This window comes from Tursiops truncatus, chromosome 1 (assembly GCF_011762595.2).
Source record: "Tursiops truncatus isolate mTurTru1 chromosome 1, mTurTru1.mat.Y, whole genome shotgun sequence".
Taxonomy (NCBI): domain Eukaryota; kingdom Metazoa; phylum Chordata; class Mammalia; order Artiodactyla; family Delphinidae; genus Tursiops; species Tursiops truncatus.
Window position 1 is genome coordinate 98,702,840 of NC_047034.1, and position 20,304 is coordinate 98,723,143.

The 20,304-nt window shown below is 37.5% G+C and overlaps 1 protein-coding gene across 3 annotated transcripts in view; it reads left to right on the forward strand.

The window, feature by feature from the left end:
* Nucleotides 1-20,304, forward strand: part of DPYD (dihydropyrimidine dehydrogenase) — an 810,457-nt gene that overhangs the window by 779,369 nt on the left and 10,784 nt on the right. For all 3 annotated transcript variants that reach the window (XM_019919998.2, XM_073810605.1, XM_073810614.1), the window contains one exon: nucleotides 8,766-8,909. In XM_019919998.2, the coding sequence (XP_019775557.1) occupies nucleotides 8,766-8,909 (144 nt within the window). The remainder of the gene's footprint in view (nucleotides 1-8,765; nucleotides 8,910-20,304) is intronic.

Here is a 20,304-nt window from a genome sequence, read left to right on the forward strand (position 1 = left end):
ACTCATTTAATAAACTTTGTAAGTACTACATCGAAATATGAGTGACAGCGTAGCAGAGAGTCTAGCATCTGGCAGACTGGGATTTGAATCCTGGCTCTGCCATTTATTAATAAGTGAAAACTGGAGCAAGTTATTTAGCCTTTCTGAACCTCAGTTTTCTCATCTGTAAAAGGGGACAAGAACAATACCCACCTCATGGGGTTGCAATGAAGAAGAGATTAGGTACTCATGCGCTTTGCAAAGGTCTTGGTGTATGGCGATGCTCAATAAATATGCTGATTTTAATGAAGATAATAATGATGGTGCAGTCCCTTCCTGTATAGAACTTACAATCCCCTCTCACTAGAGCTATTGTTGAGGAAGTTGATTTCCTTCACTTCTCCCCCAATTCATCATCACTACAAAACACAAGCAGGAGTCCTCCAGAATGCAAGGAAAGAAAAACAAATCCTATTTCATCCTTCCCAGGTTCCCTACCACCACTGTTTTATGCTCATTTTCACTAAGGTGTAACTCTTCTGTAGTTCACAGCCTATGCAGCCACCCGTGAACACAGTTCCCATGTGATTTTGAAAATGTTGGAGACTCTGATTGAGCAGGGGATGGTGAGAGAGGAGGGGTCATTTGCAGAAAGATGAGTAGCAAAGAGGTAGAGACAGAAGATTTTCAGAGAGGGTTCTGTGTCAGAAAGAATGAAAGCTAGGTGGTTTCAGGCAGGAGTCACTGTCAGAGCAGCGGTGCAGCAGCTGGTGGGTTGTGAGGGAGTGAAAATCAACGTGTACTGTTGGAGTTGGGATGTGTAGTCAGTATTGGCTCTCTATTTTCCAGAGTACTGTATAATCTTTTAAAAAATGTTATGTCATCTATTTCCCTTTTCTGCTACAACCAGAATCCTATCTCCAACATTCTGGATCATTCTCCTCTTTTTGCCAAAGCACCTACCCAAAATTCATCCTTCTTTCTGCCACCACAAAGACCTGATTACATATTTTCAAATATCTGGTGTTTCCCTACACCCTGAAGAATAAAAATCCAAACTGCTTTGCGCAGAATTCGGAGCCCTTCATAGATTTCCCAGCTTTACCTGCTAGTATTCCTCAGACACTTACTCTGTTTTAGTCATGTAAGAATAAGTTCATTCTGTAGTTTCTTAATGTTTCAACCCTTTACTCATCCATTCCTTTCTCTTTTTACCCCCCTTTCCAACACCACACACTATTTCTCCCTTTTATAATCTTTCATCACAATTTAAATTCCTCCTTCACTAAGAAGTCTCTTAGTTGGAATTAATTGCTCATTAAATCAGGGTTACATCAAACTGTGCATCTCTTCCTCTGCTTATCCCTTTCTTCCTTATAATTACCTACATAACCCAAATGTCAGCTGAGGTCAACCAGTCCCATCCTTCTGGATATTGCTACAAAATTCCTAGAGATTATGTTCTCTATGTCACTTCTGGCAGTAAATTCCTATTCCCACTGATTTCTGAATCTCCCTCAAATCTTGTCTCTCGTTGGTCTCTATTCTTTGAGCTATATGCCAATCCAAGCATGAAACTCAACCCTATTTCCCCGACTTTCTTCCAAATTTCTCTCCAGGATATGTAAGTGGGTAGGAGACGTTTTTAAAGTTTTAGGGGTCATAGGGGAGGATTTGGATTGCTTAAAATTGGATATTAGCACTTCCTCTTTATAGAAGTACTCCCGTCATCACATCAATAGGCTCTTCTCCCTCTATATCTCTCGCTTTTCCTTCTCTTCATGCACGTTCCTCTTCCCTCTCCTCTCTGCTTTCTTTTTTTTTTTTTAAACATCTTTTTTGGAGTATAATTGCTTTACAATGGTGTGTTAGTTTCTGCTTTATAACAAAGTGAATCAGCTAAACATATACATATATCCCCATATCTCTTCCCTCTTGCGTCTCTGTTTCAAAATTCTTCTGCATTTCTCATGCATAGTGGTTTGACCATCTCTTTGGTTTTGTTTCTCTTCAATCATGCCATCAGGGCTTAATCTCCCGAACTCCAAGCTAAAGATATTGCTTTAAAAGTTATCGCTTTAAGCAATGAAGTTTATTTCTTTAGAGGAATCTGCTATACATCATTTAAATGATATTTCAATATAAAACAATAATGTTCTCACCTCAGTTCCATTGAATATGAGTCAGTCCTCCTACAGGCCATAAACTGCTTTTGGAAAGAACGACCTCCTAGTTGTCTTTGCAGCTCCAGCACATGCACAGTCCTTGGCAAAAAAGCAAGTCTTATCTCCTTCATCCTTTGCTGGCATTCCATTCATGTTAGATTTTCTTCTCTTGGTTGACATTCTCCGTAACATACATCCCGACTTTATCACTTCACAACAAAATGTGCTCTGCTTCCCCTTCACGGAAGAAGCTGCTCACCCTTTGTATCTTATTAAACACAGAGCAGAGGGTCAGCAGTCTGCTGGCTCCCCAGCATCTCTTCCAAAGTATCGCCCTTCTCTCTCTGGTGTTTATTCCACTTGGAGGATTTTCCTCCCCTTTCCTGACCCTCACACCTCCAACTTCACTACTTGCCAACCGACTTTCACCCTATCCTTCAGAACTCAGCTCAGATGTCATTTCTAGAAAAGTTCTGTCCTCTCAGCCGGGGTCAGGTGCACATTGTCATTGTTCATCTGACATCCTGGGGCACCTCTGCCACAGCCTCTGTCTTGGAGTATTGCAATTGTTATTAACGACAGGCTCTTTAAGGAGACAGATTGTCTTTTATATATAAATTGTAAGTGTCTTGCACTCTACAAGTGGTTTTTTTAAATTTATGAATCACAGCTGTTGTGTAAGTATGATATAATTTTTAATTTTAAAGAACTTATTTCTGTAACTTAATTTCTTTCTGAAAGTAATTGTTTGGGATTGCCTGACATTTCAAACAACCAGCGGGATTTTTAAAATACATTCAAGATATTCATGCATGCATTCATTCAATAATTTTTCAAGTTTTGAAAAACCTATTGAGAAAAAAGCTAAGCAACAAGCCAAAAACAAGGGGGGGAAAAACATATTGAGTACCTGTTATGTGCTGGATCAAAAACTAACTAGGACCTCAAGTGGAGAAGATGGAGGCAGAAGCTAATAGTGATAAGGCAGCGACATAAGTGCAAGGCTAAAAAGTGCCCAGAGTGCTCTGCAGCACTGCAAGGCCCCCGTAACACTGCGGACAGAGGGGAGTCAGTAAAGGACATTACTTCAATGCTGTGAATACCAAGCTGAGAGGAAAATGCCAAATGGGCCTGTACCAGGTAAAAAAGACAGGGCGGGCTCGTTCTAGCATGAGCAAACGTGGAAATACAGAGCCTGGTACACAATGCAACATAAGCAGTTAAGGCTTGTGGGAATAAATTGGCAGGCATGCACTTTACAATTATTCCATTTTAATGCTTATACCGAGCATCAAATGTATCGTGAGTTAGATACTATCATTCTCATTTCATTGATAAGGAAAATTAGTAGCAGAATGGTTAAGTAATTGGCTCATAGTCACACAGGTAATGAGTGTAAAACTGTGATTTTAATGCAAATTTGACTTCTAAATCAGTATCCTAACCACTATGCAAATGCTGGCTTTCTGCTTTCACTATGAAGCATGAGTTATCTTTGCTTTTGACTGCTATAGACCTTGCATTTTTGATCAGAAGTTGTCCACTTAAATTTATCAGGTTAAACTAAGAGTTATATTTCATTAATTTCATATATTTTGCATGTCCTACTCCAGTGTCCCAATGTGCACCACTGGGCACCACATAGCACTATGGTAATATAATGTACAGATGGCCCTTCTCTCTTTGTCTTCTTATTGTTTTCCACTGTCCAAATCTGATAATATCATGAAAAATGGCTTGCTGTTATATCAGTGATTAAGTATTACAAGCCAGTTATTCATGGGGAAAATCTGAGTTTCTGAATGTAAGCCATATGAAAGCAGATTTTGGAATAAAAATCAGGATCAAATGTAAGTGATTACTGTCATAACTGAAGGAAGGGAAGAAGAAAAGTAACTGAATTCAGACAGAACAGAACAGAGACCTCTCATCTCTGTCTCCCATACTTCCTTGCATCGAGCCAAGTGCACAGTGATTGAAATTAGGGTGTGCTAGGAACACACTCAGAGAACCCAGGTTCCCAGCCATCGTGCTCCTGCATTTTTTTTTTTTTTTTTTTTTTTTTTGCGGTACGCGGGCCTCTCACTGTTGTGGTCTCTCCCGTTGCGGAGCACAGGCTCCAGACGCGCAAGCCCAGCGGCCATGGCCCAACGGGCCCAGCCGCTCCGCGGCACGTGGGATCCTCCCGGACCGGGGCACGAACCCGTGTCCCCTGCATCGGCAGGCGGACTCTCAACCACTGCTCCACCAGGGAAGCCCTGCATTTTTTATTTTAGGTATCCAAGAGTACTCCGTTGCCTTTCTGAGTTTTGTTAAAGATCAACTCTTCGAAAGTTTGTTTTCTTCACTTTTCTCTTTGGTGGTCATTTGATTGAGATTAAATAGTTTTCCAAGGAGCTTTGTATACAATGCCTTTAGATAACTGCAATAACCAGATATACTTGACATATAATTCAGCCTGGCAGTACCCGTTAATGAATGACAAGAGATACTTACAAAATTAGTTGCAATGATAATTACACATGTTACGTATGGAAATTATTCAGCCTTTAATGTAGCAAAGGACAGTTCCTGGCCCAGAGTAGGCATTTGATATTGTATATGTTGAATAAATGACAAAAGATAGATAGTGTAACTAAGTCATATGTGAACATGTTTTTGTAAAACATATAAAATAAATTCTTAGTTGTGAAGCATACTATATCCTTTACCTCTAATTTATTCTTCAATCTGTCAGTGTATACACACAGAAATGAGACATATATATATTTGGATTTCAGGTTTATACTGAGTACAAAATATGTATACAAATTAAAATACACACACATATATATTGCACTCAGTGTGTGTGTGTATATATATATATTTACAGTATATGCACTATATCTATACATATATATATATATATATCTTGCACTAAGTATAAACCTGAAATCATTTTATCTTTTATTACCATTTGAATATCAAATAAATTACTTTTCTTGCCCTCATTGTTTCAAATCAGATGAGAGAGTATGATTAGGAAAATAAGAGTTGATCCCTTACAGCACTATAGACCAGTGCTATTAGCCAACTTGCTGCCATTCTCATAAAAATTATGCAATTTAAATGGGAAGATACTAGTGCCTGCTTCTATTAGAAACAAGAACCCTCTTCTACTTCATAATATGCTCAATTACCTTTAGATTGATCCATGAATAAATTATAATCCAGATAGACCTCTTTACCCTAAAGCTTTGCTGGCTTAAGGTATCCTTGTTGATTCATTATGTTGTCACTTTTCTATTGGCAGTGTAATGCTTTTAATATCTGGACAGAGACAGTTTTAGTGTGAGATACTGTTATCTTTAAATGAGTAGGATTTAGCTTTTCTGGTGAGGACAAATTCATCAATGATGAATCCCTGGAGAAAGCATTGAAACAAAAATCACACCATTTCTGAGCTTTGTTCAGCTCATCAGTTACAAAGCAGCTTTCGAGAGTCCTAAAGAACTTTTTCCTTTGTTTAAGAAATATAGCATGACGCTCAAAACTGCTCTCTTTGAGGTACCGCAGGCTACAACTTTTTCTGCAAGAAAATAATGAATGAAGAGGAAAAGCTCCTGCTGCTGGCCCTGTCAGGCCCTGCTGCTTCTCCTCCTGCAATAGGAAATCAATTAACTATATGTTCAGACAGAGATTTGAACTAAATGCTTTATTAATCATCGCTGATTGCACACATATACAGTGGCCCTCTCTGCCTTCACCTTCACTCTTATTTCTATTTTGCTTTGGTTTGTTCCTTTGGCAAGATCTGAACACAAACATATGCCTAAATGTAATATGTGATCCTCTGGTGCAAGGGAGAATTGACCTTTTTATTTGCAGAAAACTTAACTTTTCAAATGTTCAGTTCTCAGCTATCCTAGAGGCATTCTAACGTGCGATGTAATAATAATTTTTTTTAAGCAGTGAAATTTCTCACACTAATGCAGAAAGCAAAGTGACTATGGCAGCCTTGAAGTTTTGGAACCTGGTACAACACTTCAGCCTCTGGGATCTCCATATGGCAGTGAGAAACTACATGAAAATAGACCCTGTTTGATTTGGAGATAAATGGCAGAACATTGAGGGGGCAGTCACTGATATTCTGTGTGGGTGTGCTTTCGATTTAAAGAAAACTTTGGCAACAGTTTTCTTTTTTTTCCACTGATTCTTCAACCCACACACAAAGAAAATCCTATAGGAATCTCTATGTTAAATTGAAAACCTCTCCTTAGGACTAGTTATAAAAGATTAGCACATTAGAATCGTAGCACCTTGAGTTATGGAAAGCCTGCATTAGTTAAATACGGTAAATGTGGTCAACCACGGCAAAAAAGTTACAGAAAATATCAGGCGGTTGGTGTCTATTCAGGCTGTATTCTATTCTGAATCAAGGGATTTCCTATTATTAATTATTATTATTTTTACCATTATTGGAACAATTTAAAATCATCACAGTTTAAATTTAACTGCTTTATTTCTCTTTGGATAAAGAATAATCTAAATGGAAAAAAATATCTCCTCTGGTCTATGTTTAAAAGAAGATAGATTAAAAAGTTCTGAGAATAATTTCTTTTGAATAATTTTACAGAACATTTAGGTGGAATGAGATAGTGTTGAGGAAGGTAAGGCCCCATCAAGGAATCAGGATGATGGTTCAGATTTTCATAGAGCTTGCCTTTATCATGAGGGATCTGCTAGACTCAGAGGTCATGTGTTTCACACTAACAAGTCTTGATAATAATCTTCAAGGATATAAGATTAGGGTAGAGGTGTCCTTGATGTGTAAGAGAAGTGTGGGGAGATTGATATTCTGACACGATTTATATCAAGTGGACGTACATTCACCAAAGAAAGGACCCTCGGGGCATTTCTTTGGCACCAAGTGTAATCTGTAACACCTCATCTGCCCTAGGAAAAGAATCATTTCATAATAGGACAAGCAAGCACTATCTTTTCTACATGAAAAGGGCTTACATATGTGATAATATTGAGGATTTGTTTTAGACTCTATTTTATGCTTTTTAACAAGACAGCATCACTTATTTTATGATAAAATAGATACAACATATTCATATATTTTCTCCCTCTGTCATATCATTTCATATTACTGTAATCATTAAATACTGTAATTTAGAAAAGCATTAAGGTGCAGAGATGAAGTATATAGTTCTGGTTTAATTGTGTGTATTAATTTGGCATTCATAACATTGTTTCTATTTGCTCAGCTTGTTGACATAATTACAGTAAACTGGTAATGGAAATAACAATCTTAGATAGTTCCACATGAATATTTTCTGCTAATATAAATTTTCAGTTGCAGTTTGGCCAAATTGGAACACAGTTTCAGTTTAGTTTACCTACTGTAGTGACATCTCTAAAGGACCAGAGAACTCATTTTCCTAGAGTGTTATGCAACCTGGTAGGTAGAGGCCAGTGTTTTAAAACAAGTGTGATTTTTTCACCTAATTACTTGCTAGGGCAGAGATCAGGATGACCTTGGAATGCTGTAGTTTTCCAAGCCTTCACTGGCTAGGTAAATCTGCTTTATTCTGCAGGAGAGCTAGCGGGGGGGAGGTGGGGGGGGGGGTGCGGGGGCGGCGGGTGGTATTTTTGCAGTCTTTGAAAAGAGACCTAGCAATTCCAGGTTCCAGGCAGACACAGAACATTTGGAATTCAGTGGTGTCTATCACCAGCAGTATATGTCAGTAAAAGTGAAGATCAAAGGTTCTAGAAGAGAAGGACAAAGTGAAGAGGAAATAATTGTCGGATAATGAATAGTATGAGGGCATATTCATGTTAACGTGAAACCACTTAGCATTTTTCCATGACACCCAGGTATCTTTCTAAATGAACTTTGTAAAGTACAATTGAATAACCTTGAGATTTAAAGCTCCATAATGTGATTTTGAATACTGAGGGAGTTTGTTGAAGCACTGTGTTATTTCCTCTGCTTTTCATTTCTATTTTTGCCTCTTTCATGCAAAATAAATTTTATTTTCTGTGCAGAGAAATCAATATTTTTACCATTTTGTTTTTCAGCTATTCCAGTAAACTGCAATCAATGTTAGTTACAATCTTTAAAGAGATGTAGTAAGAATTTGAACACAATAAAACAGAGATACAGATTTGAACTTTGGCAAAGTACCTTTGCTATTGACAAAAGCATTTGTCAGAGACTAGGCTGTGTCTATATTGTGCTAAAATCCTGATGAAGAGGAAAAAAAGCATCAATAGGTTTCACCTTCTGTCTATATGAACTAAACAAATGGTTTAACAAATAGCTATTGTTTTAAGTGAATGATTTGGTTTACCATTGTGAATTTTACTCTGTTTAGAAATGTATTTCAATTAATATTTGTATATCTAATACATACCTATTTGGTAAAGGTATTGTGCTATTGTGTTCTTTTTAATAATTAATGGACTCTGTTACGTAGAAGACTAGGGTCCAAGAATGAATGAAGACCTTGTTACAGTATATGTGAAACAGTCTCAGAACACACATTTGTTTGTTTATAATATTTGTGTTTATATCCTCACATTTTTCTCTTCTGTGAGCTAACATACTTTCTTATTTGTGTGTTTTCCTATTAGAAACTGCCAAGTTTTGGACCTTATCTTGAGCAGCGCAAGAAAATCATAGCAGAGGAAAAGATTAGACTGAAAGAACAAAATGCAACTTTTCCACCACTTGAGAGAAACCATTTTATCCCCAAAAAGCCTATTCCCACTATTAAGGTAAAGATTAAGCTGTATATATAAATATGTCTATTTTATTGTTTAGTTTGTGTTTATTTCCTGTTTAAATATACCACTGTTTTTTTTTTTAATATATTGAGAGTTTTAAAAATTCGGTCTGCAGTGACAGGATAGCCTCTTTTATTTGTATATTTTATACTTTTTAGAACACTGTCAAATATGTGTTTCATGCAAATTTTGGATGTATTAAATAGGCCATAAAATATTACAGTGAACTCTTTGTCTTCTTACACTCATTTAAAAATTACTGTAATCTTAATTAAATCGAAGAGGTATCTTAGTCATACAGTACAACTAAATTATCAATATGCACCATCAATATCAGCATGATACCTTACATGTTGGACAAACTTTCTCTGCTTCAGCCTTGGGAAAGCCTGTACAAATTTGGGTTTCAGGAAATTATTTTCTGGATAATATCAAAAATTATCATTAAGATGGAATTATGTGTGCATTATATTTCTTGTTTTTCTTCTTTAACTTCTTATTTTGAAAAAGATGTAGATTCACATACAGGTGTAAGAAATAATACAGAGAGGTCTCATGTACCCTTTACCCAGTTTCCCCCAATGGTAGCATGTTGTAAAACTGTAATACAGCATCACAACAAGGATAATGACACAGATACAATCAACAAGGATAATGACACAGATACAATCTACTGATCTTATTCAGATTTCTCCAGTTGTACTTCTACTCATTTGTGTGTGTGAGCACACACGTGTGTTTAGTTCTGTGTAATTTCACCCCATGGGTAGGTTCCTGTATCCACACCACAGTCAAGATATGAGTTCCATCAGCACAAAGTTCCCTCAGCTTGCCCTTTTATAGCCACACCTACTTCCCTCCTGCCCACCTCCCTCAAGATGGAATTATTTTAAAGCAATCATAATTTAAAAAAAAAAAAAAAAGAGTATTACTGGTCCACATTCTCTCTGAAGTCACCATCAGGGAATGTGGTTTTCAGTCACTGAAACTTACTCTTCTCCATTTAGTGACTATCTCCATTTCCTGGTTGAAGCATCAGCTGAAAAGCTGACTCTTAGGAGCTCTTTGAAATTCCTCTTTAGTAGTCAAACAGGAGTTGGAACCCTTAAAAATCCCCTCTATCTATGAGAAAGAAGAAATGTGTCCTATGCTAAAAACAGTGGAATTTAGACGATGTTGAGAGGGCTAAGTTATTCAGAGCTCTGAAAGGAAATATGGAAGTGGCTGAACACAAATTCTACCAGCACTTTAATGCCATAATTCCAAATAAAGTGAACACTTGGGACTTTCAGCAGTATAATAGCCCCAAAGAGTCTCTTGAGCTGTTTCCTTTCAATTATTTGTGTGATACTGAAAGGATGAACTGGACACTGATGGTAAAGAAGAAGCCAGATCCTTCCACTCTTCACATTTCCCCCACCCTTTGGCTATAACTAATATATGATTTGGGGTTAAGTGGGAATTGTCCCTGCTTGTTTTTTCCTACTTAATTAATTTGAAATAAATGTAAGATCTCCATCTTTTCCTTATGTATACAAAATTCAAAAGAAAAATATTATTTATATTTGAAATAAAGGAAGAGCAAGGTGATTATAAAAGCATTGCAGCCTTTTTTAGGCTTCTATTCTGTCAGGGAATATATTGATAACCTAGAATCAAAACAAAAACAGAACAAACAAAAAACCTGCTGAAGTTGAATTAAAGCTAGCTGATCACTAATCCAAATAAAATATCAAACTCAGCAGAATTAAATAAACCAAAGAACTGGGAAGTCAGGAAAGTAAGTAAACATTTTTTTAAAGTCTCAAGGAGAGATGAGGAGTCTTATTAGAAATCGTACAGGCTTACATTCCTCTCCTAAATTGTTACTTCAGAGATGATCCAAATTGAAGTACCCCTGGTGTTACATTACATAAGCCTCAAGAGACCATTGACACCATCTTCCCATAACTAAGACCATAACAGTGCTGACATATTAAGGGGCTGCTATGGTAGATTTTTCTCAATGTCCAGTGGATTTTCCACTACCTTGTTTTTCTTCCCAGGGTGTCTATACCCATTCTATAATACCTGTTATCATTTCTAGAAATATGGTGTGTCCTGTCAGAAAGCATAATGGTAGCTGATAATGGTGAGGTTTTTCTGCAGAGAGATGGGGAATTTTCACCAGTTATAGGTGCAACTATTTCTGGAAAATGAGGAATTACATTTGCTATGACAATGACTGCTCATTTCATCTTGCTTTCTATAAGGCTTTATATCTCTATAGAGTGGGACAGAGCTTATGTTTTAGAGGAAGAAGGAAGATAGAGATCTCTTCCTGTCCCAGAGATATTCGTGGTGGCGTTAGATGACACTTGATCGCTAGAGTCATGATGTTGTTACCAAAAGTGAGCTCTGTGTGTGTATGATTGTATTTTTAATTAGAACAGTTGTCCTCTAATAAATTCACTTTTACTCATATTCCAGTATGATTTTCCAGAGTAGGAGAGAAATTTCATCTCCTGAAAGCACCAATGGGAGTATGTAGCAACCAATAGCTCTAATATGCCAATACTGTTCCAAGTGCTATACATGTTTTATCTCATTTAATCTTCACAATACCTGGGATAGGTGCTATCTTTATATTCATTTTACAGATAAGAAAATTGAGGAATTAAAAAGCATTAAATAATTTGATCAAGTCACATAATAAACAGTGGTAGAGTGGGGGATGAAGGTGAAATTGAGAATTGTTGGCTTAGGATTGAAAAGATTGGCTCATAATAGGGACCAAAATGTTTGGATCCATTCTAGCAAATATACGAAATATACCTAGAGATTGCTCATGGAAGATGAAGGTGTCAGTATAGAACAAGGAGAATAACGTTTTGTAAGGGAATTGTGACACATGGCTTTTGTCACCGCTGTGCTACTAATCACTTGATTTGGGAAAAATATCTAATGAGAAATCTGTAAGAGGAGACCACTGGACAAAGACGTCTCTTTTCCTTTCTGCTTTTCTTCCTCCTCCTGACCTTCTGTAGTTTCATTTGTTTGTTTTGTTTTGTTTCTGTTAAAAGCACAAAGATTAATCTAAAATTTACCCATAATCCTACCACCTCAACTTAATCACTATTAAAATTTAGATTTATAAAATTCTAGTTCTTTTTCTAAACCTAAATGTAATACATTAAAATAAACACAGAATACTCAAATTTTCTATATAAAAACCTCATAATTATTTATATGTCACTCTAATGGTTTTATAATATTTCATAATATGAACTTATTAACTTCTAAAAATAACCTATTGTTGAATTTTTAGGCTATTTCCAGAATTTTTTTACCAATAATGCTATTATAACTATTGTTGTACAAAACTCTTTGTGTAGATCTCTTATTGTTTCCTCAAGAGAAATTGCAGGTGAAATTGTAGGGCTTTTGATACATAGTGCCAAATTGTCCTCCAGGAAGAATGTGCAAATTTACATTCTGCCAAAAAATGTAAGAGAGGACTCATATTCTTAGACACCCATCAACAATAGATTTTTAATTTTAACTAATATAATAGTCAAAAAAGTATTTTTTGTTTAATTTCCAATGTCTAAATAGTAGTAAGATGGGCATGATTTTTTAATATATTTTTGACCATTTCTTCTTTTGTGAATTTGTTACTTATTTCTTTTGACCAGTTTTCTGTTGTAGTATTTATCTTTGTTTTATAGATTTTTTAAATAAACTTTTTATATATTGCCATTTGCCTCATAATTTGTATGATGGTGTTTTTAGATATACATACAGAAGTTTTACTTTTATGAAATCATATCTGGCAAAAGCTAGTTTTGTGATTTCTCCCTTTCTTTATTTGCTTAGTTTAGCTTTTTCTGCCTTAAGATCATATGCATTCACCCCATCTGGTTCTTTTGGAATTTACATTTGATTATTTAATTAATCTAAAATTTGTTCTGCTCTAAAGTATCAGATATGGCTATACCTTTAATTTTTTTTCACAAATAAGCAACCATTCCAAGATCTCAATATTAGCATTTTAAAGTGACTCCTTCCTTCTCTCAAGTTATGATCCAATGACAAAAAAATGTATCATAAATTGCATGACTTACTTTACATTTAAATGTTCAGTGTCTCAGAATTCGCTAAAGCTTTTCAAGAGTGAATCAGAAATGGGTTAGACAAAGTTCCAATAAGGATGGCCAATTTCTATAAAAAGTTTCATACCTTAAGTAAATCTTTGTCTAATAAGGAAGAGTTTAACAAAACACTTTACAAATAGAACCTTCTGACAAAGTCCAAAATTCTTGGCTATAAGCCCCTTATTTGAAACGAAGACCTTAGTACTACTTTTAACATTTCTGTGAAGACAAAAATGTTTCTTCTACTACAGTGCTGATTCTTTACTTTGAAATATGTTCAACATAGTTCCCTTTTCTTCTTGATATGAACCAGATGGAAAAGGTAGCAGAAGGTGGACCTTGAGGAGAAGATTGATGAGTTCAAGTAGAAGCATGTAGCTTCACATGACAGAAGCAGGTGCAGGTTGGGGTACAATAAGAGAAAAGGGTGGAGAGAGAACATGATGATGGTGTCTGGACTCCTCTCTCTGCTTCCTTCTTACTATATCATTTCCCTTTATGATTCATTTAAACTTTTCCTATATATCGACTCAACTATCTTCCATCCTTACCTCTTTTTTTTTAAAAAACATCTTTATTGGACTATAATTGCTTTACAGTGATGTGTTAGTTTCTACTTTATAACAAAGTGAATCAGCTATATATATACATATGTCCCCATATCTCCTCCATCTTGTGTCTCCCTCCCTCCCACCCTCCCTATCCCACCCCTCTAGGTGGTCACAAAGCACCGAGCTGATCTCCCTGTGCTATGCGGCTGCTTCCCACTAGCTATCTATTTTACATTTGGTAGTGTATATATGTCCGTGCCACTCTCTCACTTCGTCCCAGCTTACCCTTCCCCTTCCCCATGTACTCAAGTCCATTCTCTACGTCTGCGTCTTTATAGCTGTCCTGCCCCTAGGTTCTTTAGAACCTTTTTTTTAGATTCCATATATATGTGTTAGCATACGGTATTTGTTTTTCTCTTTCTGACTTACTTCACTCTGTATGACAGTCTCTAGGTCCATCCACCTCACTACAAATAGCTCAATTTTGTTTCTTTTTTATGGCTGAGTAATATTCCATTGTATATATGTGCCACATCTTCTTTATCCAGTCATCTGTTGATGGACACTTAAGTTGCTTCCGTGTCCTGGCTATTGTAAATAGAGCTGCAGTGAACATTGTGGTACATGACTCCTTTTGAATTATGATTTTCTCAGGGTATATGCCCAGTAGTGGGACTGCTGGGTCATATAATTGATAGTTCTATTTTTAGTTTTCTAAGGAACCTCCATACTGTTCTCCATAGTGGCTGTATCCATTTACATTCCCGCCAGCAGTGCAAGAGGGTTCCCTTTTCTCCACACCCTCTCCAGTATTTGTTGTTTGTAGATTTTTTGATGATGGCCATTCTGACCGGTGTGAGGTGATATCTCATTGTAGGTTTGATCTGCATTTCTCAAATGATTAGTGATGTTGAGCATCCTTTCATGTGTTTGTTGGCAATCTGTATATCTTCTTTGGAGAAATGTCTATTTAGGTCTTCTGCCCATTTTTGGATTGCATCCCTACCTCTTTTTATGCTTCAAACCTGTGTCACCCACTATCTTCTGGATACCTCCACCTGAATAGTCTAAGCAAGGTGCCTAAAGGCCATCGTACTTCAAACTAAACTGATTATCATTCCTTCTAAGCCTGATCTTCCTCCTGAGTCCTGTGTCTCAACGAACAGCACTCTATCTACCCTCTTACCTAAGCAGAAACCTGAAATTTGGCCTAGATTTCATCCTATGACTCATCTCACTCATGAATGGGATCATAGACATTCACCAATGTCCATCATTTTTATGTCATGTCCTCTTCCTCTTCTGCTCTTCCCTACAGCAAAGGTCTTAGGGAAGTTCTTTATACATTCTTTCCTGGAATTCTGAAATATTCTACAAACTGGCCTCCCACCTTCTTTTCTCATTCTTACCTAATGTATCCTCCAACTATTATGAAGTATTCTTTGTTAAATGCAAATCTGATTGTTTTACCCTTTGCTTAAAATTCCCACATCTTAAGCATGATCTTAAGGTAAACTCCTTAGCATAAACATCAGACCTTCATATTTTAGCTTATCTTGGCCTAAGCAGGTTCAGTGGAGTGGTGAAAAGTAGAATCCAGGAGGTGGTAAATTGAAGAGTGAATAAAGGTTTCAAAATTAAGGACAAGGCATATGGAATACTCTTCCCTGAACTTGAGAAAGATCAAAAGGAAAGTGACAAGAAGAAATGTAGTAGAGGGAAAGGTTGGTTTGTATATGTTAGGATACTATAAGCTTGCATGTGTTTATATGCTAGGAAAGGAGAGCTACAGCTACCAGAAAGGGCATGATTAAAGAAGCTATATCCTTGGCAAATAAGGAAGGAATGGAGTCCAGACAATACATTAAGTCATCTTGGATAAGAGAGTGACATATGATTTTCTACCTACTGCAATGCCATAGGCATTTAAAGAAACTGAATTTGGGCTTACCAGTGTCATTTTAGTAAGTAGCCTGTGTTTGAAGAAAGTGACTGTTAGAAAGTCTTAAGAAGCTATTTCCTTCATTGCAAGATGTAGCAAGGTTTATAAGATTTTAGAAGATTATATTTATGGGAAAAGAGTTTCCTGAATTAAGCCTGGAACTACTCTGTCACGCTGCTTGGGTTCAAATTATGCCACTGCCATTTAGCAGCTACATGAACTTGCCTCGGTTAACTAATCTGTAAAGTGGACATAATTAAAGAGTCTGCCTGGGCTTCGCTGGTGGCGCAGTGGTTGAGAGTCCGCCTGCTGATGCAGGGGACACGGGTTCGTGCCCCGGTCCGGGAAGATCCCACATGCTGCGGAGCGGCTGGGCCTGTGAGCCATGGCCGCTGAGCCTGCGCGTCCGGAGCCTGTGCTCCGCAACGGGAGAAGCCACAGCAGTGAGAGGCCCGCGTACCGCAAAAAAAAAAAAAAAAAAAAAAAAAAGAGTCTGCCTCATGGGATTATAAATTAGGTAGTGTGTGAAGTGCTTTTAGCCTGCACCAAACATATCCTAAATACTGTATATGTTACCCACTATTAGTTATGATGTTAGGAATGGACAGCTTGAAGTAGATAACAGGTTAGGGTGACCCTCCATTTCCATATGTCCAATAAAGTGAACTCAAGAATGTTAGTAGGAATACATAAAGCTCTGGAAGTCAACCAAGTTGGAAGTTTTGAAGAAGTCCATATATTTTTCAGGAAATTTTTATCATATACCTACCATGAGACAAGCAGTGTGCTAGGAATTGAGCATCTATAGTACAAAAAATAAAACAGCCACAGCCTCTGTCCTCATGAAGCATACAGAATAGAGAAAGAAACAGGTATTAAAACAAAGAATCACACTAATAATATAAAGCTATATTTGTAATACAAACAATAAAGAAAAATACAGGATGTGTGGAGTCTTTCATAGCAAGACCTAATTTAGATTGAAGGAGATGAGGAAGGCCTCTCTGAGGAACTGGCGTTTAAGGAGCCCTGTAGACTGGGTAGTGATTAGAGGGGTAAGTGGAAAAAGGGCTGTTCCCGGTGATTCATAATGTGGTCCTAGATTTGGTGAGTGGCCATGGTTATGGAAACAGAAGCAGAGGTTAAATTGATGAAGACTTGATAATTCTCCCTCTAAAATTTGATGATTCTCTTTATATACTGAGGTATAAGGGACAGTAAGGAGTTGAAAATAAGGAGACTAAGATGATTAGATTTTTGATAGTCCCACTAACTGAGATAAAGAAAAATGAAAGATAATGAATCAGGGTTTTATTCTCGGTGTTTTAGGTTTGATGAGTTTTTTAATGTGGGGTGAAAAATTTAGATTTGAGCATATTGAAATTAGTGAACTCAAACTAATTTTGCACCTGTGCTGGATGATATAAAGAAAAAAGAACTGACATGCTGACCGCCTACTGGGTGCCAGACACAAGACAGAGGCTTCACGTATATTTTCTTCATTTCTTGCTTAACCTAATACCCTATGAGGGAGTAGGAAGTTCTGGGGAAGCAAATGGGAACAAGTGATCAAAGAAATAAGAGAATAACCAGAAGGAAATGATGACGTGGAGAAAAAAATAGAGGAAGTCTTAAGAATGAGGAAGTGGTCCACAGGTCAGAAAGCACTGCTCATCTTGGCAAGGACATCTGGTATTGTTTCATTTTGCCTTTCACACGTAACCACTGAGATTCCAATTTCCAGTTGGCAATAATTGTCCTATTCACCCATACATCCATTTTGTCATTCATCCAACAACTATTAACATCCACCCACTATGTTCCAGCACTACTCTAGTCTCTAGCAATTCAGTAGTGAACAAAACAAAAGCCCAGCTCTCGTGGTGTCTACATTTGGTGTCTACATTATAGAACAGACAATAAACAAATGAACGAGTGGGTACATACTACGTCAGATGGTCACAGTGCTGTGGAGAAGATACAGCAGGATTAGGGGAAAAGTAATTGCTGGAGAGGTTGATCAGGAGATGCCTGCCTGGTTAAATGGCATATGAGTAAACACTTCAAAGAGTGAGAGAGTGATAAATGCAGATAGATATCGGGGTCGGGGGAGAACGTTCCATTCAGAAGGAACAGAAAATGCAAAGACCCCGAAGTAGGAAAGTCCTTGGCAGGAAACTATTGAGGCTTTTTAAAAGGAAGAATGATGTGATCTGACAAAATTTTTCAAAGGCTCATTCTGTCTGCGGTGTTGATACAAGATCCTAGATGGGCAAGGACAGAAGCAGGAAGGCTGGTTAGAAGGCTGTTGTAACAATCTCGGTGGGAGATTGGCAGGAAGGAGAATAAATACTAGATAAGGCCGGAAGACCTCAACTCCATTGTTCTAAATGAAATGATGTGTGTGAAAGTATTGCACGAGGCATAGTTCTATTCAAATGTAAGGAGCCACGGTTGTTGTCATTTTCTCACGAGTCCCTTGCCCCCTTGCCCATTATTTTAGACTCCATCTGGATGATGCGGCCATGTGGTTGTTCAGTCCCCATTGAAATTAACAGCCACGTTCCCTTTAAGAGTCATTTTCTCTCTGCATGTGAATCAGACATTTCTTCTTGTGCTTTTATTGTTTTATTGTACCACACTTACCCAGGCATGCTACGTACTTCCCTCTGCTGCTTCATCATTACTTTTATGTTTTCCCTACAGTGTTTCTTCTGTTCTTGACATACCATTTTTCCATCTCCCCTTTTTCCTGAGGGCCTGGGTTATCTGTTTTCGTGCTTAATATCTTCCCTGTCCACCTATCTGTTTATTTTAGCATGTTTCTTCCCTACTCGCTGCTGGCCTCTTTATAGATTCCTCTGTTCAATAGTTTAAACTCCATGCCATTGCTTTGTTTATCCTCTCAGCTAGCACAGCATATTATTCCCCATCTGCTATAGAAAGGGCCCCAGTGTCCCACAAAGTTGACTAAGCCCCTCTTGTCTGAACAAGTTTTTCAGTCATGGATTCAAGTTTCTAATCTACCCCCATCTTCTCTGGTTATGAGTGTGACAATATTATTTCTAAGCAAGCCATGCTCAATAGATCTCATCTTTTGTTCTTTTCTTTCAAATGCCTCAGATAAGACTTAATGGTCTGCTGCTTCAGAAGTAGGCAGTTTCAATATCAGTCAATCAGTAAGTATTTATTGAGTATTTGCTATGTGACCTTAGCAGTGTGCTCAGGACTGGGTCTTCGTCCAGAGACTAACAAGGTATGGTTCAAGGCACCAGGTTTTTCCTGATCTTGGTGGAGATGTAGTGCTAACATATATTTATTATGCACTCACTGCAATCCAGGAAACTGGGAATACAACATGAATTTTAAAAAGAGAGATATCTATCCTTACGGAGCTCACAGTCTAACAAGGGAGAAAGACACATGTTAAAAATTATTTACAGTTCAATCAAATATGTACAAAATGCTCTGGGAACACAGAGGAGTGAAAGGGATTAGTTCCGCCTCGGGTAATTGTGCAAAGCTTCACAGAGATGGTGATATTTAACATGGAGTTTAATAAATTAGTGTTAATTAAGCAGAGAATTAATAATAAAAGCTAATATTTATTGAGTACTTATGAGGTTTCAGGCACTGTTCTGCATGCTTGTGAATTAACTCATTTAATCCTCACCATAACCCTATCAGGTATCCATATTTTCCCTATTTTACTGATTAAGTAATTAATAAACAGAGAGGTTAAATAACTTGTCTAAGGTCACACAGCTAGGAAGACATGAAAACCAAGACTTGATTCCAAAATCTGGCTCTAAAACTTGGTCCTTAATCACTATCTTCTTCTGTCTCTCATGAAAGAAAAAAAAAAAAAAAAGGAAGGTGGCATTTCAAGCATATGAGTATGTTTGCAAAGCATAGTGTTAATACATACTTGGAATAAATGCAGCCATGGGACCTTAAATCCAATACAAAACTCATTCTTTTGTTCAGTAGGATTTCCTAGAAAGGACCAAACTGAGAGGCAGTAATGAGGAAAATAATCCAGTTTTCTTGCTCAGTCTTAACATGATGTAAAAGGGCGAGGGGATATACTGATTAAACATTTAAGGATTTCAGCTAGAGCGTCAAGAGTGGTTACTCCCAGTGTTACACTGTGACTAGGGGGTCCTTGAGAACCAGAAGTCTTCACTAGCCAACATGGTATCCAGCTTCCCCTTGCGTCCTTGGAAGCTAAGAAATGGTCTCAGAGGCTGTCAGTCCTACCACAGGGAATAGTCTGGGGCCCTAGCGTCAGCCTGGCGTCCAGTCAATTTCCTTTTTATCAACCCTACATCTGGATTTCCATTTCATAGTGACACCTTTACCATACATATTGCCATATTGCGGAGCTGTCGCTTTTGTGAAAGAAAAGGCTTCTGAGGAAGAGGAGGGTAATCAAAATCAGTGCTGAAGGGGAAGGGGAAGAATGAGATAAAGTAAGAAAAAGACAACTGACCTCCAGCAATAGATGTAAAGGTCTCCTTCTAAAAGATGAACCAGGACCTTCTGAAGAAGCTCCTAACACATTCCACAGGTTCACCTGTGCTAGAGAAAAGAAACCAAATAGGAAGCCGTTTTATCTCCTGGCTGAAGAGAACTGAAGTGACAGCGTGCACATTTGGCCCTGCTAAATGAGAAACGTGCTTTAGTCCCAGGCAGCATATAACAGAGATTTGAGTGTCTGCCAAGGCTTATAAAGTTCCCCGAATGCTTCCCACTTCTGT